Here is a 21,594-nt window from a genome sequence, read left to right as displayed (position 1 = left end):
TGTCCCGCAATATCAAACAACTCTTCAACCCATAACACTGCACAGATTACTTTCTATACGACTATCACATAACAAAGATGGCTTCAGGATACGACAGAGCGTTGTCTGGTATGTCGCCCCTCCCGCCCGCAATTCACCGTGTTAAGCTAACCTGCCGTGATTAGTCTTCAGGTTCGTCAACGTCACCCCTCACTCATATCCGCCGTTCCCCTTCGCCATCTAACTTCTGCAGTCCCGATGGACACGTTTTCCAAGTCGAGTATGCTGGTGAAGCCGTCAAGCGAGGTAATACCGCGCCCCCGCCGCCTCGCAGGACGAACCCCAGAGCTCACTGTTGGCATAGGAACATGTGCGGTCGGCGTCAAAGGCACAGATGTTGTCGTTCTCGGATGCGAAAAGCGATCAGCTATGAAGCTGCAAGATACTCGGATTACCCCCTCAAAGATCCAGCTCCTCGACACCCATGTCTGCCTTGCCTTCGCTGGCTTGAACGCCGATGCCCGCATTCTTGTCGACAAGGCGCGGTTAGAGGCCCAGTCTCATAGACTCACGGTCGAGGATCCCGCCTCGATCGAGTACATGACCAAGTACGTCGCTGGTGTCCAGCAACGGTACACACAGAGTGGTGGTGTCAGACCTTTCGGCATCAGCACCCTCATTGTCGGCTTCGACAACGGCAGCAAGGTTCCCCGCCTTTACCAGACTGAGCCCTCTGGCATTTACTCGGCATGGTAGGAACCTGGATCCCAATGCACTAATAAAGGCCACCTAGTTAACCCTTTTCGTAGGAAAGCCAATGCTATTGGCCGTTCCAGCAAGACCGTTCGCGAGTTCCTCGAGCGGAACTACAAGGAAGACATGGACAGGGAGGCTACCATCCGCCTTGCCATCAAGTCGCTTCTCGAGGTTGTCCAGACTGGAGCCAAGAACATCGAGATCGCGTTGATGGCCCCTGGAAAAACTATTGAGATGCTCCCCGTGGAGGAGATCGAGAACTACGTCAAGAACATCGAACAGGAGAAGCAGGAGGAGGCGGCCAAGAAGAAGACTGGCCGGACGCCGGGCACTGGAAGCGCGGCCATCCTCACGAGAGGCCCCGGTGATGGTGATGAGTAAATGCATGAAAAGGCGTTGGGTTCGCGGATAGACGACACTGATGAGGGTATCTAACCAAATACCATTGTACTACCACCTCTAGACTTGGACGTCGTGGGGAATCTACTTAAATGGTGTCCATGAAATCGCTTGCTGTCACAATCTGTTGTCTTTTTACCCAGCCAATCCCCTCCTTAGCCCAACATGTCCGCATCATCGGAGGGGTCGAATATTGTCCTCCCCTCTTGTTGCCGGACACGCTCGTCCTTAATCATACGGCTGTCCTTACGGGCATCCTCACCCTCGACAGAAATGGCAGCCTTGGGCGTAACAGCGTCAATGACGAAATGATTATCGCAGTGTGGGCAGTATTCGTCGGCTTCTTCGAACTCCTGTGCGTCCTTGCGGAAGCACTTCTTACACTTCTTGCAGGCGAAGGTCATGTCGAATGTCTGGAGGAGAGGATGCTTCTCCTGCTCGGCGTGGCACTCGGCGCAGTCAAACCATTTCTTGCCTGAGGAGCGGGATCTGTTAGTTATAGTACATTGATTGTCTGCAGGCATACGTACAGCATGGCGAGCGGATGGCGACTTGCGCGTTGAGAACGTGTTTGCTGTTACTGTCTTTAGCTGGCGGTCAGGGGTTTCGCGGCACTATGCAGCTCACCACATGGTATGTCTGGATCAGAAGTTTTTGCCGGTGGCACAGTTGTATTGTGCTTCGCAGTCCAGATGTGTATCTCTAGGTAAACAATGCGACTGGGCGACTGACTCTATGTTCGTGAACTTTTGCTGGTGGTATTGAGTTGAAGAAGGTTCCACCAAAGATTTGGTGACTGCTGATAAATTTGGCGGGGTCCTAGTGTGCCACTCAGTGCCTGATTCTTCCCGATGCACACCCCGCCAAATGGGCAGGGGATCAAGCTGTGCCCACGTTCTGATGTCTACTACATAGTAGTAGTCGGCTGGTAACACGCAACAACAACGCATATAACTACGGCTTAGTTATTAAGAAAACTGGGTTTGGCTTTTTGATGTTCTCTCTTTCCCATTGATTTTTTCTTTCCTTCTTACTTTTTTTCCTTTCCTTTCCGACTCACCTCCTCTCTGGCTGTGTTCTAGCAGACCAGGGCATTCCTGAAGTATAAGCGGATACTCAGCCGTATACGCAGGTACAACAGTTGATCTTTAGTATCTCCTATTGGGCCGATAGAAAAAGTATGGAAGCTGCACAGCTCATTTAATCAACATCGATTTCAAATTCATTGGAAACCTAGAGTTCAGAGACTTGAGAGCGGGTAAAAAAGTGCCATAAGCAACTTGCCCCGAACAGGCCTGTGTACCGTTCACCTAGGACCCTGGCACAGTGGAACACGCTAGAGCTGTGTGCGAATTAACTCCGACCTGTCTCCTGCGACCTGTCTGCCTAACTACTGCTTACCTGAGCACGATTTCCAGGCTACATCATTCGCCTCTTCTTCACATCCATCTCATCAACACCATTCTCTCAACATCCACGATCCCTCTTGCCACGATGCCACCGAAGAGGAAGGCTCAAGGGGCCGTCACCGGCAGCATCAAGGTCGGAAAGGGCTCGGCAGTTTCTACGCCAGGAGCGGCCACTCCTAGGAGCGTTGCTAGCGACAATGAATCCTCAGTGGTGGATCCAGTGAGCGAATCCGAAGACGAGAACCTTGAAAAGAACGTCGACAAGTTTTCCGTCGAAGCCTACCTCGACAGACCGAAGGCGAACGGTCATGAATCCATGTCAGCGCTTTTCAAGAAGAAGCGCGACTTCTCCTATCTGCACCTCAAGCCCGACTACCAGAACCGCCCGCTATGGATCGACCCAGCAAAGGGTCGCATTTTCCTTGAGAGTTTCAACCCGCTTGCTGAGCAGGCTCAGGATTTCCTGATTACGATTGCCGAGCCCATCTCTCGACCGTCCTTCGTTCACGAGTATGCCCTCACAACGCACAGCTTGTACGCCGCTGTCTCGGTGGGTTTGTCACCCCAAGACATCATCAACACGCTCGACCGCTTCCTGAAGATGCCTTTGCCTGAGAGTATCCGCAAATTCATCGAGGGCTGCACTCAGAGTTTCGGCAAAGTGAAGCTGGTGCTGAAAAACACCAAATATTTTGTTGAAAGTACCGATCCGGTCATTTTGCAAAAGCTCCTGAAGGACCCTGTTATTGGGCCTCTCCGAGTGCACGGAAACGAGGAGATTACAACTACTGCGGCCCCCAAGCAGGGACCATTGGTCATCCCCGGCACGGCTAATGCCGCTGGTGTTCGGCAGGCTGAGGAGCAAAAGGCCAAGGGCCGTGACGGTCAAGTCAAGGAGGACGATGTCTATGCGACGCTAAACGATGACGATGACGACGACCAGGAAATCACTCACGCCTTCGAAATCTCGGATGATGCCGTAGAGACAGTCCAGAAGCGTTGTTTGGAATTGGAATACCCGGTGCTGGAGGAGTACGACTTCCGCAGAGACGAGGCCAACCCCAACTTAGAGATTGACTTGCGGCCTGGCACATTGATCCGTCCATATCAGGAGAAGAGTCTCAGTAAGATGTTTGGTAATGGCCGAGCCAAGAGCGGTCTGATTGTTCTTCCTTGCGGTGCTGGAAAAACGCTTGTCGGAATCACGGCAGCTTGCACCGTCAAGAAGGGCGTCATCGTTCTCTGCACCAGTTCCATGTCTGTCGTACAATGGCGAAACGAATTCCTCAAGTGGTCGAATATCAAGCCGGAGGATATCGAAGCCTTCACTTCTGATAACAAGGGCAGGGTTTTCCCGGGTAATACCGGTATCATCGTGACCACGTATTCCATGGTTACACAGACCAGAGAGAGATCTCATGAGGCAAAGAAGATGATGGACTTCCTCCAAACTCGTGAATGGGGTCTCATGCTCCTTGATGAGGTGCACGTCGTGCCTGCCAACATTTTCCGAAAGGTCACGTCGTCCATCAAGACGCACTCAAAGCTTGGTCTCACTGCGACGCTTCTACGTGAGGACGACAAGATCTCGGATCTGAACTTCCTCATCGGACCAAAGCTCTATGAAGCCAACTGGATGGAGCTTTCCGAACAAGGCCATATCGCAAAGGTTCAGTGTGCTGAGGTCTGGTGCCCTATGACCACAGAATTCTATGATGAGTATCTCAAGGCATCCGCTCGGAAACGGGCTTTGCTTTACATCATGAATCCCCGCAAGTTCCAGGCAGCCCAGTATCTCATTAACTACCACGAATCTCGAGGAGATAAGATCATTGTCTTCTCCGATAACGTGTACGCGCTGAAGACCTACGCCGAGAAGCTCGAAAAGGCATACATTTTTGGCGGCACGGGCCAGGCAGAACGCATGAACATTCTTCAAAACTTCCAGCACAACCCGCAGGTCAATACCCTTTTCCTGTCAAAGATTGGAGACACTTCATTGGATCTACCTGAGGCGACGTGTCTCATCCAGATCTCATCGCATTACGGTTCCCGTCGTCAGGAGGCCCAGCGTCTCGGCCGTATCCTACGAGCCAAGCGAAGAAATGACGAGGGTTTTAACGCTTTCTTCTATTCTCTCGTTTCCAAAGACACGCAGGAGATGTACTACTCCTCCAAGAGACAAGCGTTTTTGGTCGACCAGGGCTACGCATTCAAGGTTATCACGCAGCTGGCGAATATTGAAAAGACGCCCGGTCTCGCCTACGCCGCTGCCAGCGAGAGACGAGAGCTTCTACAGAAAGTACTCATTGAGAACGAGGCCGGCGGCGAGGATGAAGTGATTGACGACCTGTTTCATAGCGGCACAATGGGCCGGGCACCGGCCAGGGGCAGGAAGAAGGCCGCTGCTAGGAGGACGGCAGGATTGTTGGGCGACTTGTCCGGCGGACAGGACATGGCGTACATGGAGCAGAACAAGAGAGTGAAGCTCAAGAAGGGCAAGGCCGAGAGCAACACGTTTTTCAAGAAGATCCAGAGGGAGAAGGCGAAGCGTTAAATGTATCATGAACAAGAACAAGGTCAAGGCGTTTGAGGATGGGGTGGCATTGGACAGCAAACGGCGAATTTGCTCACTGTAAAACACAGAAGATGATATAAATATTATTTTTGAGAAATTGAAGAAGGCGTACTCGCTGTATGCAAATAGCAATTCACGGTTTCCTCCTGGAAATGCTGCATAGCTCGTGACTGGCAGCGCTTCCCTCGGCGCGTAATCACCTTGGTTACGTTCTAACTATATCGTAACGGCAGTCACGGCCTTCTTCTAAAGTTCTCCAAAGATAACTGGGTTTAGCAGTTTTATTTGGCAGACTTGCGATTTTGTTGGGAGGTATTTCCCTTGACCGATAAGAGATACTCTGTATTGTAGTTATTGAGGTAAGTGGCAAGTTCAGTTGCCACATGCAGCGACTAGATACGTTCCCTTGTTGATAGATCCACGAAGTACGGATACCTGGTAGAAATATAATTATAAAGCTTGGGCTCAGCGTCATCTTACAGTTGGACCTTTACGGTCCTTTACGGCCTACCTTGTTGTAACAGATTGGGAATAGCCTATAGCCAGGTTCTATGGCTGTTCCCTAAGACACAATCCCTTATGTACCTCTTCAGCTGCTGACATCTAATATGTGCAACCGGGGTTTTCGGACTGTCCTCTATGGCCGTGTCCGTTTTCGCAATCAGTTCCTCGGATGTTTCCACAGGAAAAGGGGACCATGGAATATGTTATCCGACCCTTGCTAGGAGGGTCCGTTACCAGCATAAACTTCAGTCAGAGGATCGACATACGCTCCATAATCGGATAACCGGGAGCTATCCGTTGCCTGCAGCAGTTGGCATTGCAAATTGATAGCTGTCACTGTTTTGTCGTGTCAAAGGGAAATATGACTATTTGGTAAAAAATGTTTGGAGATGACAAACTGCGCGCCGGTTGCGGGTGCGTGGAGCAAAACACGCTGAGGTCGCCAAGGCTGTTCGCCCCTTTCTGCTGTTTGTAGATAAAGCAGGGGCATTGCGAGGGTACTCGTCCAGGGAATGGATTACACCACGGCAAAGGAAAATCGCGCCCTGTTTTGATGTCCCTGGACAACCGGCTTATCATCCTACCAGTCGATGGACTTGCTCTTTCACGTGGGCTGTGCTGGCAAATGAGTCGAGGATATGAGGTCGTTGGTCTTGGCAGAGACAACGGGTTGAGTCGGGGTAAACTAATCTTATCCGCTCGAATGCCAATCGAACTGGGCGGTGTATCTGAATAGTATTGCGCGTTCAGGGTTACCAGGTTTTTCTTTGCAGCCAAGGTTTGGAGATGAGCGTTGGTACCGCCATCTCATAACTCGCATGCAGTGCCTCGCTAGGGTTGGAGTTAAGTAGTACTCTGTCGCATTGGTTGAGGAGTTGATAGGCTAGGCGGTGAAGAGGGATGAGTAAGGGAAAGTGCCGAGAAATAAAAAATAACAAAAAAATCAGCTGGTAGCAACGTTGTGTTGAGGTGGTGAGATTGAGAAGTGACGGGGGCTACTGTCAGCGGTTATTTGACGATGTTTCTCATTTCTCACCTCGGTGGCGGTTGGCTGTAATCGGCAGCGGTCTGGACTCAGAATGCAGCCGGCACGACGACATACGAAACGGGCGACCGGGAGTCCGGTTGGGGCAGGGTTGGGATTGGTAACCGAGCCGGCTAATGATAGCACGTCGAGGATGGGCATTGCGTTTCCGCAGGTTTCTTGCCGGTTTGCACACAATATGGGTTGCCCAGCTGCCCAGGAAGGCTTACACCAGATGGTTGTCGGGCTATGCTAATGCTATAGGTGCATGTGCTTCTGCATTGCGCTGCCAAAGGCCTCCGCTGTGAGAGATATGGTGTGACTAAAAACGATTTGATCGGCTTTAGGATTATCTGGGGAAGCCGATAGGTTTCATAGGCCGCCGTGGCTTGAAGCTGGTACTTGCTTTGGGGAAAAATAGAACAGCTTTGAGTTGTTTTTGGCCGTGGCTCAATGCTGTCTCTCAATGCATTCCCATCTGAAGCTTTGGTGGCTCCTTGGCTAGGATGACCTGTTGGAAGCAGCAGCCTTGCTGTTTCATATTATAGGGGGTCGAGAGGCATTATCTAGCGCTGGTGTGATGACCTCTGGAGAGTCATGTTGAACGCGTCTGGTTTCGCAGCTAGTGTTGTCCAAGGCCACACGTGAACAAGCCTGAGGCTTGCTTAATAGACCATCAGACTCTCGGAACAGGCGGTGCCGCAGTTGAGAGATGGACGCATCTGACTTATTGGGCGTCGATCTGCAAAAATTGCAAAGGGAAAAACCTAAGAACAGAGTTGGCATCATAGTTGCGTATTGAGGGATCGGGAGGGACATGGAGTCACAGAATAGAAAAGAAAAAGGCAGCGAACATCAGGCCGGTGATATCGGGGGTATGCATGCATTCACATGCTGTTAAGGTCATCTCAGTCAGGTACGCAGACAGTAGTATCGAAGGGTAGGTAGGGGTACCCGCACTTTCAGCTTTCCAAGAGATCCGTGGTGAAGGAGGGTGAGATGTGCTGGCACCAAAATGACGTATTGGGATAGGTGGTGTCGCCCCTGTTACCCTGTCAAGAGGCAGCTGCACTCTTGCTCTTTTCGGCGTGTGAAGCAGCTCTGCTGTGTTCTGCTTGGGCGAGAGATGCTGACCCACCCAGCAAATAAAGTTACTTGGCACTCCGCCAGTTTGGTCGGGGGACTTTGGGAAGGGGGGAGAAATCATTCTGGCGTGTCTTGGAATGGCACGCCACGAAACAGATCTCTCGCGGGCTGCATCCTGTATCGACTAGGTGCGATATAGTAGGTCGAGCTAAAAGATAGACACTACATTAGGCAGACTGCCGGCGGGCGTAGGGGCATGCTATGTTATGGCCCTGCGGGAAGGAGTCTCCATGCTGTGGCCCCTCCCCATGGCATTTTGACCGCCTAGCACCGACTACGCCCGCTTACGACGTAGCGTGTATCAACCTGAAGATGGCAGCACATGAATGATTTGCGCATATGATTGGCGATCATTCCGGCCATTTCTCAGAATACTTGATGCAGCCACACGCATACAAGCCATCAATCACAAGGAAATAGTTGGTCGGGAGGGCGAAAATGCGAGGTAAGATGCCCGCAGACGTGCAAGTGTGGTGAGGTAAGGTGATGTGGTACCCATTGCATCTGGAGTCAGGGTTGCTGAGTAGGGGTTTTTGGGGTTGATACGATGTACCACTAAGTGCGTGCCAATGATTCACCGGCAAGGCATCATTCAATCTCGATTCTCGGGGACCATGGTTCCCAACTGCCAGGCCCCACGGCCTTCCATGCTCTGGACCAGTCGGCCAAGGCCCAAAAAGGAGGCACAATTCCAGCGTCCCTGTTAGCAGGTTTGTCGGGACAGCCAGGCTCTTTCCACAAAGTGCTCTTTTTCCGTTCCATTTTTGGTGGGGCAGCAGTCACTGCCAAATAAAGCTTAGCTCAAGTCGCCCCCTTCCTTGGGCAGGTTCACAAAACACAGGACTGAAGGGTCGGTCAGCATTGCAATGTCGCCATTTTGCCATCGAACGGCCCCCCAACCCGAGTACTTACAAGCCCCAGGGGTGTTCTCATGGATGGATGGCTGAGAGGTGGATATGCCGCAGCGCAGTGTGGACGTTGTGGTCACTCCACAATACCCGTCCGAGACGCCCGCACACCGAACGGCCATGCTCCCTTCTAATTAAAAATAAAAAATAAAAAAAATAGAGACGTGGAAAAAAAAAATTGGACTCCCCGTCGCACAATATCTAAAACATATCCATCCATCCTCCTCCTCCATTTTTGTTGTTATTGTTGTTGGCGTCCCTGGTTGCTTTTGTTCATTAGTTCAGGAGGAGCCAAGAGCCCGAGGCAAAAGAGCCCGCAGAGCTCTCTCTCTGGGCATTGGCACCGGCATTCATCTGCAATCAGCACCCACAGCATCGGATGCCTCTTCTGTGTTCCACTCTCTGAACTCATCCGATCCAAACCACCTCGACTCTTCCTCCCTACTTTTTTTTCCCTCCTTATCTGCCCAAGCCCCTGCTGTACTTGCCTTGACTTTACATACACGGACGCCAGACTTGATGTCACGCTTACCACTACCGGCTACTACTGCCCCGTCCATATCCCCGCGCACCAATTGATAGTCATGAATTCCAGCTCAGCCGTCATCCAATCCTTTTCACAAGGACGGTTAGACTAAAAGCTTTCACAGCCACTGTGTGCCAAGACTTGGCCCATTCACTAGAACTGCCACCACTACAACAGCGCACCATACTCATACATATCCCCAGGCCGATGTCTCGACTGGCCTGCTTTTAAACAGGAGGGGCCTTTTCCTCCGTTTTACACAGTTCACCATCAACACCATCACCACAATCGCGACCTGAGAGAAATGCTCGACGACGCGCGTGGCTGGCTGCTCGCCCAGCTCCAGGCAGCCAAGCCTTCTTTCATCTCCAAGAAGCCGCATTTCAACTTCATCTCGGCCCACTGTAAGTCACCATCCCAACTCCTCGTCGCATTCCATCTGCGCACAGCGCTAATCTGCACTGCGCTTCGACGACTTCAGACTTCTGGATCTGTGGCCTCACTATACTGGGTTCCATCCTGATTTACGCCAGTGCCGGCGGGCAGATGGCATATATCGATGCACTCTTCTTTGCCAGCGGAGCCAACACTCAGGCCGGCCTCAACACCATTGATGTAAACCTGCTCAACACCTTCCAGCAAATATGTCTTTACTTCTTCACCATGACCTCCAATCCCATCACCATCCATTCCTCTGTCGTCTTCCTTCGATTGTACTGGTTCGAGAAGCGGTTCCAGACCGTCGTCCGCGAAGCTCGTCAGCGGAGGAACACTATATCCAAGTCTATGTCTAGGGCCCGCGGAGACGACCTAAACCAGGCTGAGAGAGGCCGCAGCTTGAGCGTGCGAAATATCAAAGTCATGCACAGGAACGGCCAGCGCACCCGGATGACCAACGACGGCATTCTACTTGACATGAAGGAGGACGAAGACGGCCGAGTATCCCCTGGCAGCAACGGCTTTGTCCCTATCCCCGGCACACCAGCCCACCATCTCTCCACAGAGCAGACGTCGGACAGAGCCCCAGAATTTCAGGATGGTTCACAAGTGACGGATGTATCACAAGGTCGCATCACTTTCGCCCGAAACGTTTTTAGAAGCGATGGTACCGAGCCGGAAGTGAAGCTCCCACCGCCGTCTTCTCCCGCGCACTTGGCTATTCTTGAGCGCCAACGCAATGGCCACGACGAGGAGACCTTACGAATTCCGAATCCTAGAGACGCCGAAAGAGGTATGAAGCCGAAGCGAGTCGAAGACGGTGATGCCCCAGAGCCCGAAGATGACAGAGATGATCCTACTCCCCACGAGCACTCATCCACAAGCAGTGAGACGATTGGTGCGCCACACGGCATGGCCAACGAGCTGGCCAATAACCCTGGCCGCCGACAGACCATCAAGATTGAGGAGCCCCAGCGACCGAGGGATCAGGAACGAACAGTAAAGGAGGAAATTGCAGAAGAGGCAGAGGTCATTGGAAGATCCATCTTCCCCTTCTCGTTCCACAGGCATCACAAGAAAGAATCGCAAAACGAGCCTGCCCCAGAAAATACTCTGACCAAGGTTCGAAGCCGCGTTGACACGTTCAGGTCTGCGCTGTCACGCGACAAAGTAGACGACATGCCATATCTCAGTTTCACACCCACCCTAGGCCGAAATTCTGCCTTTCCTGGTTTGACGCAGGATCAACGCGAGGAACTCGGAGGAATCGAGTATCGATCACTGAGAACGCTTGCTGTGATATTGCTGTGCTACTTCTGGGGATTCTCGCTTTTTGCCATCACTTGTTTCCTTCCTTGGGTCCACACCAGTTCCAACGACAAGTATGGCAATGTTATCGAATCGGCTGGTGTCAGCAAGGCATGGTGGGGTATATTCACCGCGAACTCGGCGTTCAACGACCTGGGTCTTACCCTGACCCCTGACAGCATGAACTCCTTCAACGATGTGCCCTTCATCCTCATGATCATGTCGTTCCTTATCATCATTGGCAACACTGGCTTTCCTGTCATGCTCAGGTTCATCATTTGGATTTTGTCAAAGGTTGTTCCCCGAGGTGGACTCCATCAGGAGCTGCGATTCCTGTTAGACCATCCGCGTCGTTGCTTTACCCTGCTATTCCCTGGGGGTGCAACTTGGTGGCTGTTCAGCATTCTCATCGGCCTAAACGTCCTCGATCTCCTGTTCTTCGTTTTGCTTGATGTAAGTGCTCATTCCTGCGCTGGAAGGGTTTTGCTAACTCCCGCAAAAAGCTTAACGACAATGCTGTAAGCCATCTGCCTGTACATATTCGCATTGTCGATGGTCTGTTCCAGGCCGCATCGACCAGAACGGCTGGCTTTTCGGTGGTAAACATATCGGCTCTGCACCCGGCAGTTCAGGTTTCGTACATGATCATGATGTACATTTCAGTATTCCCGATTGCTATCTCTATCCGTCGCACCAACGTCTACGAAGAGAAGTCACTTGGTGTTTATCATCACCCAGATGAGGAAGTCGAGGGCACAAACGAGAACAGCGCCATGTCCTACGTCGGAACCCATTTGCGCCGCCAGCTGTCCTTTGATTTATGGTATGTGTTCCTGGGGCTCTTTATCTTGGCCATCACCGAAGGGCATCGCATCCAGAACAAGGATTTTGATGTCTTCTCTGTTCTATTTGAGATTGTGAGCGCGTATGGTACTGTCGGACTTAGTTTGGGTTATCCAAACGTCAACGCATCGCTATGCTCACAGTTTACCACCGGAGGCAAGCTTATTATTATTGCCATGCAAATCCGTGGACGCCATCGTGGTCTTCCTTATGGTCTAGACCGCGCTGTTCTTTTACCCAGCGAGTCTCGTTTTGAAAAGGAGGCCGAGGAGGCGCCTCTGCCAGTTCTCGTACGATCTGCTACGGCCGCGTCGACTGGAACAGCGCTCAGCGCCAGTCGATCTCACCTGAGATCAAGAAGACAGAGCACCAACAGGGGAAATATCAACATCTTAACTCAATTCCTGCACCCAGGCCCTCCCATGAACGCACATGAAGAGAGTTTCTCTAGGCGCAGCAGATCATTCGAAGTTGGAGAGCATCATCTACCTATAGCAGAGGAGATGAGGAGGCGTGCCACGGAGCCGGTAGAGGACGACACCACTTCTACCGACTCCGGAATAGTGCACCCTGCTCGAAGAGTAAATACTACGCCAGCACGCTAAAAGCCGTGGCGGTAAACGACCCTAACAGGGTCGATTTTGGTGACAAAAAACGCACACACGTTGCATTGGATTTCACGAGGCTGGCTCGTCGGTTGCATGCGGAGTTCCTGGTTTGATCACAAACAGTATACTTGGTGCGGCAGTCATTCTTTTTTTTTTCAAAAAGACGGTACGGACTAGACAAGCTCAAGCTAGGGAAGGACATGTTTTAACTGGCGTTTGGTAATTCCTGTACATTGTTAGGATTTTGTACAACTATTATGACTGACGAACATATTTCTTTTTTTCTCCTTTTGACGTCTTGACGGACCATGGACCGCTTCAGTGACTGGCATTACGTGAACGGTGTAATCATCTCTAAGATTCAAGGATGCATAATAGCCATGGCATCATAGATAATGATTCAACAGCACTCCACCGGATGTTCACAACGAGCCCTGCTTCTGTGTCTGCAACCTCTCTTTTCGAGTAGCGGCTAAACCTAGCTGCGATGTTGGTTAACTTTTTCAGGCCAACAAAGGCTGAAGATCCTAGCATTGAAAGTCTCTTCGTCACAAGCAGTTGCCATCCAGTAAAAGGATCCATCGCATCCCCTGACTGAGCAACTGGATCTGTTTGGCATCTGCTTTGTTTCTACACAAAACCCAAGTATGCTTGGGTAAAGGACCATCCGCGAATGATTATGAGAGATCTTTATGTGTTCATGTACAAGACTCTATACAGGCCCGTGTTGTACAACTCCCCGTTTTTACCTCTAATCGTACATCACCTCAAGGGGAGGAGGGACAAGAAGCCCCAAAAACAACCTCACGGTACCAGCCACACACAACCCCCCCAGCACATTCCGGAACCATTCTTCAACCCGCTCATTTCTTCTCGAACCGTGTACCAACCTGTCCCTTGCCCTTTCCACCGCGCATGCCGTATCTCTCCTTCTTCCAGGCGTAGACGAGGTGGTCGACGTTGCCCATATCGTGTTTGGGCTGGCGCATGTAGGTGAGACGGGCACGGCGCGCGCGCTTGGGTCTGCGCCAGACAATATCAATACCGATGACCGTCGGCGAGTAGATCTTGTGCCACATCTCGACGCCGACCTTCATAAGCTGCGAGCGGAGAAGAATAGCGGTGTCAACGCCACGGCGGCGGATGCTCATGCACACGCCCGAGAAGGGCTCGCCGGATTTCGTCGTGACCATGAGGACATCGCCGACCTTGGCGGCATCAGGGCGGGCCGGGTCGAAGAGACGGGTTCGGGCGCCCGTAGGGTCGAGAGTCGCGCGCTGCTTGTCATCGAGGGCGATCATCGGGTTCTTGTAGGTTTGGCGGATGGAGGGAAGTTGGGGGTAGACGGCGAAAGTGGGCTTGTGACGGGGACTGACTGCGGCATTGTCAGCAAGAAACATTTTCTTCAATAATCAGAAGATGTACATACACATGGAGGGCTTGATTGAGGGCGCAGGCGCTGAGGGTGTTGATACTGGGGGTTCGGCGGCGGTGGCCATGGTACGAGCCACCAGTTTCTGGTGCCGAGTCTGGCGGAGCGCCGTCTTCAAGCAGCCGACCGGCCGCCTCAGGAGACAGTTTGCGTTCATTGTGAATGTGTGCTCGTGGACTGACAGGTAAACCCAGGAGGCGTTTGTCGTCGGACGAGGCAGATAGCAGACCAGAGCTTCGCAGGAGTCGAGAATCGAAAAGTCGAAGTTCGGAGTGCAATTGCGCGTTCTGATTGGCTCGGTGCATCAATGATGCGGAGCCGGGGCGCTGTGCTCGCGGGTGCCAAAATTTTGGGGGGACCCTGCGCATCTGTCGATACCGTAGCTCCCTCGCCGAATGTCGAGAATCGTGTAGTCTCGACTGCATTCACGCCACACAAGACGACAGTATGTCAAGGAGTTTAGTCGGAAGGGCCCTGAGGGCCAAGCCTTCGGTATGGGAGCAGCCTGCAGGCTGCATCGCGCAGCAGCAACGGAGCTTCAGCCAAACGCCCACCCATCAAAGTGAGTTTCTTGTGATGCCACTCAATGTATACTGCCAACAGCCCGAGAACTAACATGTGCTGTCTCTCCCAGATAACCAGGTCATTTTTGACAAGACCTCGACCCCGGGTCTTGCCCCCATTCTCGAAGAGATCCAGTCCAGCATCATCCTCCCCTTCTACCTTCCGATCCACCAGCGCAAGCGCGTTTTCTCCGAGAAGATGAAGAATAGCCTGCGTAGCGATCCCGTCTACATCGAGGTCGACGGCCACGAGCACAAATTCTCCTTCATCGACGAGGACTCCCTGCCTGCGTCTCGCGCCATCACGTGGAAGGCCCTGCGTGCGATGCAGACGGCCGAGGACTGGAACAACTTTGGTCGCTTGCTTTCTGGCATGCGCACTGCAGGACGCCGGTACAGTGAGATCGACTTCGTCAAGATGATTCGTCTTGCTGGCATCAAGGGCCAGATCTACACCATTATCGAGGCGGCGCGGCAGGTCCGGAAGACGGGACTGAAACTCGACACCTCGGAGAAGGTCAACGAGATCCTGCACTTTGTACAGATGCGGGCCGCGAACAGCGGCTGGGAAAAGGAAAAGACGGAGCAGGCACTGCGGTGGACTGAAATGGTGCTTGAGATGCTCGAGGACGAGAAGCACATCCCCAAGAAGAACTCTGGCGTTGAGCCAAGCCAGCAGATGCGCTGGCCGCTGCACAAGGACCCCCAGGTCCTGGGCGCCGCGCTGCACCTTTCCGCGGTGCTGGCTGTTAAGCACAACGAGGGCAAGGACGTCGACGGCAAGGTTGCGCGGTACGCGACTCAGATCGTCAACAGGTGGCCCGTCGATGCTGGCCTGCGACAGCTGCACCCCGAGGGTGCCTACGAGAACCGGACGAGCGGCGTCGCCTACCTGATCAACAGCCGGACGCAATACTTGGCCGCCGCAAGCCCAATCCTTCACGGTCTGCTACTGGCCACTCGTGTTGTGGACCAGCCTACGGCTCAGAAGTTGCAGGCCATCGCTAACAAGCTCGGTGTTGAGGTCAAGAAGGAGGTCGAGAACAACGCCTACCCTGCCGAGCGCGGCTTGGCGACCTACAGCACCCTATTCGAGTCCGGCAAGTCCAACTAAATGGCTCGGTTGATGATTTTAGCGTTGGGGTTTAAGGATAATGTCAAGAGTAAGAGAGGATTAGGGGAAGAAAGAAAGAAAGAAATCAAGCGGCTCCAGGGGGCAGATGAGGGGCTATGTACAGCTGATATGTAAAATTATCTATGTATACAATCATAAAGACACACCCAAGAGACAATCAAGCCGACTACGGCAGGACAATGTACTTCTCCAAATGCTTGGGTATCGCGCCCAGAAGCTTCTTCTCGCCCAGCCACTTGCGCGAAAACAGTCTCTCGGCGTAGCGGTACGCGCCGTCGCACAGGATGGTGACGACGGTGTGTCCCTTTCCGAGCTTCTCGGCCACCTCCTTGGCCGCCACGACGTTGAGGGCCGAGCTGGCGCCCAGGTACAAACCTTCCTCATCCAGGCAGCGGTACACCATCTCGATGCTCTTCTCGTCAGCAATGTGCAGCGAGCCGTCGACAAGCCCGATATCGGGAGCCAGGTTGTCGGTGATACGGCCCTGGCCGATGCCCTCCGTAATGCTGGATCCGGTGCGCTCCACGAGCTTGCCGCCGGAGCTCACGTACGAGTGAAGCACACTGCCCGGGGGGTCAGCGAGGAAGGACTTGACGCGGCCGTCGCTCTTCTCCTTCAAGAACCGCGTGATTCCGGCCAGAGTGCCAGCAGTGCCCGTCGCGCAGGTGAAGGCGTCGATCTTGCCCTGCGTCTGCTCCCAAATCTCGGGACCCGTGGTCTCGATGTGCGCGCGGCGGTTGGCCGTGTTGTCGAACTGGTTCGTCCAGACGGCGTTTTCGAGGGACTCGGCGTGACGGCGAGCCTGGTGGTTGTAGTTCTCCGGGTTCTCGAAAGCGACAGCTGGGACGGGGTAGACCTCGGCACCCAGCAGGCGCAGCAGGTCGATCTTGCCCTGAGACTGGGTGTTGGGCATGTAGATGACGAGCTTGTAGCCCCGCGAGCGGCAGACGTGGGCGAGGCCGATGCCGGTGTTACCGGCGGTTCCCTCGACGACAGTGCCGCCCGGCTTGAGCAGGCCACGCTCCTCAGCGTCCTTGACGACGTAGAGGGCGGCACGATCCTTGACGGAGCCACCTGGGTTCATGAACTCGGCCTTTCCGAGGACTTCGCAGCCGGTCTCGGCGGAGAGGCGGTTAAGACGAATTAAGGGGGTGTTTCCGATGGCTATTAGGGGAAGGCAGTCGTTAGCACGATGCCTGGTAGAAAGTTACAGAAAAAGATGGGGGGGCGAGGTGGTAGACATACCGCCAGTGAGGCCCTTGACAACGCCCTGCGCCCTGGAAAGGTTGAGCGAGTAGGCGCTGGGGGGGTCAATGGCGCGAGCGGCCGTCGTCGCAAAGCGACGCACGCCGAGACGGTTCATGCTGCCTGGTTACTCGGGTAAGGAGATTCGAGCTCAAAGGAAATTACTCAGCTTTGGCCGAGAGGTGTCCAATGGGTTGAGTTGCGAGGCGGTAGGAGGATGGGCAACTGTTGCGTTGAAGAACCCTCCGGCATTCGGCTTTCTAAGCTGAATGACAGGGGGTCCCTCCCGTGGTGGGGGGTGCTCAATTGGGTTCTGTGTGCCGCTAAAAAAATCACGTCAGAGATGTGGCGGCCGTGGTGGAGGTGCTAAAGAACGGAGCCGGGGGCCGGTGCGGTAGTCGGGCGAGCCGGCCGATCCTTACGTGCCGACGACGGCCAGCATCATGTAGATTCAAGGGAAGGACGTGTAGGCTTGTAATTTATGAGTACCTTCTACCCTTCTTATAACCATTGAAGAAACAGGCGATCAAAGAAGACTCCAAGTACAGTGCTGAGAAGCATGTCAAACGTCGCATTACGCCTGGTACTTTTCTCAATGGTTGTCCACGTGCCACTTAACACTTGCTGAGCGCCACGAATCAGAGAGTAACATGAACCTTTAGTTGTTCTCAAATTAACTGGACGTCATTTTGTCCATATGTGAAGAATACCATGACATCCACTCAAGATGGACTAGCTCAGTTCTTTTGGCCCTTGCCGTTTCATTCATCACGGTGATGCCTCATATTATCAAAATGTCTCATGATCAATGATCACCTCCGCCCCTCAATTCATCAATGCGTCTCACATAAGGCGATGGGAAAAGCCCCTTCGCTCCCATATAAACCCCGAAGAACCAGTCCCCGTTAACATCCTCAATTTCCCTGATCTCGGCACCCTTGGGAAACATCAGCTCATCCTCAGCTTTCGGAAACCATGGCCAAGCCGCGCTCGCTTTCATTCCTACACCACCATCCGGGGGGAAGCCCTGCGCCTGGCCGTCGCCTGTCGGCGCATCTTCTGCCACATCTTTGGTAACGAAACGTTCACGTTTCAGTGTCCCCTCTTTCCACCACCACTTCTGGTACGCCTGCTCGTCGCTTGTTGCCGGTTCCATTCGCAGTCCACGACCACCTACAAGATCGGTGAGGATGTGCCGCAGCTGCCCGCCCGGCCCATCACGGAAGCCAATGACTATCATACGATGACCGCTAAGGCAGCGACGCCAACCGGCATGGCCATTTTCTGGACTGACCTGGCCGCGAGCTTCCAGATTGGCGTAGCAGTTTGTGCAAATATCATAGTCGCCTGGATGTGTGTCTGGCTCGATGGAGCTGGTACAGGTGAAACAATGATACCGACTATGGCTTGGCGGGATGGGATCCTGGCAAACATCACAGCGGGTTGTGAACGTAAGAGGTTTGAACGGACCAATGCTGTGAATATTTGGTCCCGTCAATACCATTGCCGAATGAGGCGGTTGAGGCGATCTGGGACTCGCAGGTGGCGTATGGGCTTGGTGCGGCTGATAAGTCAGGGGCAAAAGGGGATGAGTGCAAGATCGGCCCTGATTCACACAGTTGTTGCAGAATCCCCAGTCTCCCAGATTGCACACGTCACAACGCCAGAAGCACTCATTCGCCCATGCCAAGCATTGTGCACAGAAGTTGCCGCTTTCAAGGCGCTTAACAGGGTCCTCAGTAGTGAGAGTTCGTCTGCCCTCAGCTCCGCCAGGTATGACCCTGGGCTGGAGATACCGATTTGCCGTTAGCATGTGTGGCCTTGGGATGTCCTCCTGGGCGGCTTGTCGAGCCTTCTCCCACTTTGTCCACGCGCCATAACCGAACCCGAACCAATGTAAGCAGCCCTTGCCTGACCTGTAGCAGTCAAGGCAGATGTTCCAGTTCCCACTAGCACAGACTCCACAGTTGTAGTGAAGCTCGTACTCGATGTGCGGCTTCGCGCATCGAGAGCAAGTGATTGAAGGCTCAGGGTACAACTGAGAGCGGGTACGTTGATGACCAGGCGACGAAGTTGGACTGCCAATGCCCAAGCCGACAGGACCTGATGTGGCCTGGCTGATTATGGATAGGTCTGCCGGTCGATTTGGCCGCTGGATACGGGGTGATAGTGGCTCTGTGGGAGGAGAGGCAGCAAAGTTGGCGGACACTAGCGTTGACGGGTTTGGTACACGGGTAGCGAAAGAGAGATCTCGTGGCGTCGGAGGGTCGCTTGGGGCTTGGGTTGTCGGCACGGACGGCGTACTCGAGCTTCTAGCTTCGCCAAAGGCAGCTCTCGCAGTTGACCCATCGCTGAGCAGGGGGCGAGTAAGATCCGTCTGTGAGCGTGTCGCCACTCGGGCTTCAGGCTGGGTTGCAGGGAGAGGCGTGGTAGCACTACGCCCTCCGCTGGAAGTCCGCCGCCTTCTGCGCCTTTCTTCTGGACGTATCTCCAAGTGCATCGCACTTTGTGAAAGCGGTGGGCGGCTGCGATCATCAGGAAACCCAGTGGCACTGGTTGACCTTGAATGGGGCCGTTGTCTGCTGGTCGGTCTACCATTGTCCGATGCGCTGGATCTAATATCTTGAATACGATCAGGAGAATTTCTGGATTGCCCACTAGCATTGCTCCTCCTTGCTCCATCGCCTCTCGTGCGCTCTCGCTCTCGCTCTCGCTGACGTCGCCTATAAGCTTCTGTAATCTTCCGGCTCAGTTCATCGTTACGGCTCAGGTCGATATTGTCAAGATCTAGGCCGTCCAATAAGCCTTCCTCCTGGATTTGCCTGGCGAACTCTTCAATCTCTCTCTCGATATCTCGCTCACTCAAATCCCCGGAGCTTATTAAAGACCTCAGAGATGACTGGTGCTCAATCTGCCGGCGTCGCGTATCGGCGGACGGCTCCTCCAAGTGTTGTCTGGTCTCGCTCCGCCGCCGCCTCGATTGCTCTCCCGGTCTTGCATCCGGCTGCAGTTGGTCCCCTTCGGTGCGGGGTCTACGGCTGCCCTCATGTCTGTGACTGTGGCGGCTATCACCACTGTGATCTCGGCTTCGCCGTGTCCTGCTTTCAATAGAAGTGCTATCGTCCCTGCGTCTTCGATGCCGTGGGGCTAGGGAAGATTCCACTCCGACCTCCCTTAGGCTCATCTCCCGCACATCCTCCAGTAGCCGTCTCTCCTCCGCCTCTGCACGCCTCTCCTCCGGGGTCCTCTCTGGGCTTCTTATGCGCGGGAGAACTTTGTCGCCTGGCTTGTACTTCTTGGCCATCTCCTCCATGTCCGCTTCAGACCTTTTTCTGTCGGGATTCGCAGCAACAAACATGTCGAGAAGAGTTGCGACTGTGGCATTGTGCCTTGTGTCGCGAACTGAGGCACGGCATGACGGGCAGGTGAAGATATTCTTCCCTGGGGAAGGCGGATTTGGCGAATTTTCAACCTGTTGGGACTGGAAGGAAAACCAGTCTTTCAGACATGCACCGCAGTAGGTGTGCAGGCAATCGAGGAGAGTCAACGGCTGGTAAAGGAGTTCGGTGCAGATCTGCAGGGGACGGATTCGGTCAGCACAAGACAAGACGTTAGAGTGCCCCTCCCCTTCTACCTTCTAGGGCGGCGCTACGGGGCGTTGGATCAGATGACAGCAGCAGGCGACTTACAGAGCACGTCAACTCCTTCTCCAGGTCGAGTCCGGGTTTTGAGGAATCCATGCAGCAGCAGCAGTCGCTCCACGCGATCCCAAAAATGCCGGACAGCAAGAAGACAGTGTCATGGGAAGAATTGCCCAAGATGCGCCCGAAGGGACATGGTCCGTATTAAGACTGGCTGTTGGCGAGCTGAGTGGCGGGGCTTGGAAGGCTAGGCGCGCCGTGGCCGCCGCTGCAGCAGCAGGCAAAGAAAAAAAAAATTGGTCAGAAAGGCGCCTGTGATGGATGGATGCGACGGCAGCCCCAACCCCACGTTGGTTTCCATACGCCCACTGGCCCCCTATCCCTGCTGGTAGCTCAAAACATGGCATACAACTTACACTACGGAGTCCCGCACACTGCAGTCTCCCCTCGACAACAGCCTTTTTGGACAGGTAAGCCCCCTGTAAGTTGCTGGGAATACGAACTCAATCCTCCCCCCTCCCCCCCGAGCCTAGTAAAATTCCCGATTCAATTGCTTATGGCGAAGTATTGATCCCTTCACATGTGGACTGCTTCTGAGGTGAGGACCTCCTACAGGAGTACTTCAACAGTAAGAGCAAGGCTTAGTTGGGGTGGTCTATGAGACGGCAGAGAACATTTTGAAAAGAGATGCAACTAGGTTACGAAAAACTCTCAAAATAGGTCATCCTGCGTCCTACCAGAGGGGGATGAGTCTTGCAACCCCAGCACTACGCTGACTGTGCTCTTGCATCGTCCCATTCAACAATTGGAGATCGGATTCCCCGCCCAAAACAGAATGGTCGCACTACATCGTATCTTCCTCGGGTTTAAACATTTCTCATACATTTGTTTATGTTGCGATAGTTGGAATACGGAGTCGTGTGGCACTTCCAGCCACACGCCCGCCAGGCTGAGAGGCCCAAGCCTCCCAGACCCACGTGACAGGCCAAGGGGGAATATCCCCACCTTCTAGTCAACAACACCACTTTCAACAATCATGAACCATCGATTAGAACCAATTTACTGTTATTTGTTATTGACGAACGGAATTCCGTTTCACCCCCTGTTTCACCCCCTGTGAAACCTACACTGATCAGTGGTAAACCTCACAGT

The 21,594-nt window shown here is 53.5% G+C and overlaps 8 protein-coding genes across 8 annotated transcripts; 4 read left to right on the top strand and 4 right to left on the bottom strand.

Annotated features, from left to right (window-relative positions):
- Positions 1–77: 77 nt before the first annotated feature.
- CTRU02_212881 (proteasome component pre6) lies at positions 78–1,116 on the top strand (the record flags this gene model as incomplete). Its single annotated transcript, XM_036721448.1, has 5 exons — positions 78–108; positions 165–171; positions 233–285; positions 344–731; positions 789–1,116. The coding sequence occupies 5 exons, from the start codon at positions 78–80 to the stop codon at positions 1,114–1,116; spliced, it is 807 nt and encodes a 268-aa protein (XP_036586617.1).
- Positions 1,117–1,289: 173 nt separating this feature from the next.
- On the bottom strand, positions 1,290–1,766 carry CTRU02_212880 (zinc finger protein; the record flags this gene model as incomplete). The annotated part of the gene is made up of 3 exons (XM_036721447.1): positions 1,290–1,609; positions 1,665–1,708; positions 1,762–1,766. 3 exons carry the CDS (start codon positions 1,764–1,766, stop codon positions 1,290–1,292), a joined length of 369 nt encoding a protein of 122 aa, XP_036586616.1.
- Positions 1,767–2,628: 862 nt separating this feature from the next.
- On the top strand, positions 2,629–5,100 carry CTRU02_212879 (DNA repair helicase RAD25; the record flags this gene model as incomplete). Its single annotated transcript, XM_036721446.1, has 1 exon — positions 2,629–5,100. One exon carries the CDS (start codon positions 2,629–2,631, stop codon positions 5,098–5,100), a length of 2,472 nt encoding a protein of 823 aa, XP_036586615.1.
- Positions 5,101–9,533: 4,433 nt separating this feature from the next.
- CTRU02_212878 (potassium ion transporter) lies at positions 9,534–12,423 on the top strand (the record flags this gene model as incomplete). The annotated part of the gene is made up of 3 exons (XM_036721445.1): positions 9,534–9,633; positions 9,711–11,428; positions 11,479–12,423. 3 exons carry the CDS (start codon positions 9,534–9,536, stop codon positions 12,421–12,423), a joined length of 2,763 nt encoding a protein of 920 aa, XP_036586614.1.
- An 866-nt stretch (positions 12,424–13,289) lies between these two features.
- CTRU02_212877 (mitochondrial 54S ribosomal protein bL19m) lies at positions 13,290–14,015 on the bottom strand (the record flags this gene model as incomplete). Its single annotated transcript, XM_036721444.1, has 2 exons — positions 13,290–13,801; positions 13,856–14,015. 2 exons carry the CDS (start codon positions 14,013–14,015, stop codon positions 13,290–13,292), a joined length of 672 nt encoding a protein of 223 aa, XP_036586613.1.
- Positions 14,016–14,305: 290 nt separating this feature from the next.
- On the top strand, positions 14,306–15,535 carry CTRU02_212876 (uncharacterized protein; the record flags this gene model as incomplete). Its single annotated transcript, XM_036721443.1, has 2 exons — positions 14,306–14,420; positions 14,478–15,535. 2 exons carry the CDS (start codon positions 14,306–14,308, stop codon positions 15,533–15,535), a joined length of 1,173 nt encoding a protein of 390 aa, XP_036586612.1.
- A 187-nt stretch (positions 15,536–15,722) lies between these two features.
- CTRU02_212875 (cysteine synthase) lies at positions 15,723–16,919 on the bottom strand (the record flags this gene model as incomplete). The annotated part of the gene is made up of 2 exons (XM_036721442.1): positions 15,723–16,720; positions 16,802–16,919. The coding sequence occupies 2 exons, from the start codon at positions 16,917–16,919 to the stop codon at positions 15,723–15,725; spliced, it is 1,116 nt and encodes a 371-aa protein (XP_036586611.1).
- A 687-nt stretch (positions 16,920–17,606) lies between these two features.
- Positions 17,607–20,541, bottom strand: CTRU02_212874 (RING finger domain-containing protein; the record flags this gene model as incomplete). Its single annotated transcript, XM_036721441.1, has 2 exons — positions 17,607–20,375; positions 20,491–20,541. The coding sequence occupies 2 exons, from the start codon at positions 20,539–20,541 to the stop codon at positions 17,607–17,609; spliced, it is 2,820 nt and encodes a 939-aa protein (XP_036586610.1).
- Positions 20,542–21,594: the final 1,053 nt, after the last annotated feature.

This window comes from Colletotrichum truncatum (genome assembly GCF_014235925.2).
Source record: "Colletotrichum truncatum strain CMES1059 chromosome Unknown Contig_0009, whole genome shotgun sequence".
Classification (NCBI taxonomy): Eukaryota; Fungi; Ascomycota; class Sordariomycetes; order Glomerellales; family Glomerellaceae; genus Colletotrichum; species Colletotrichum truncatum.
This window is presented reverse-complemented; position numbering and strand designations above follow the sequence as displayed.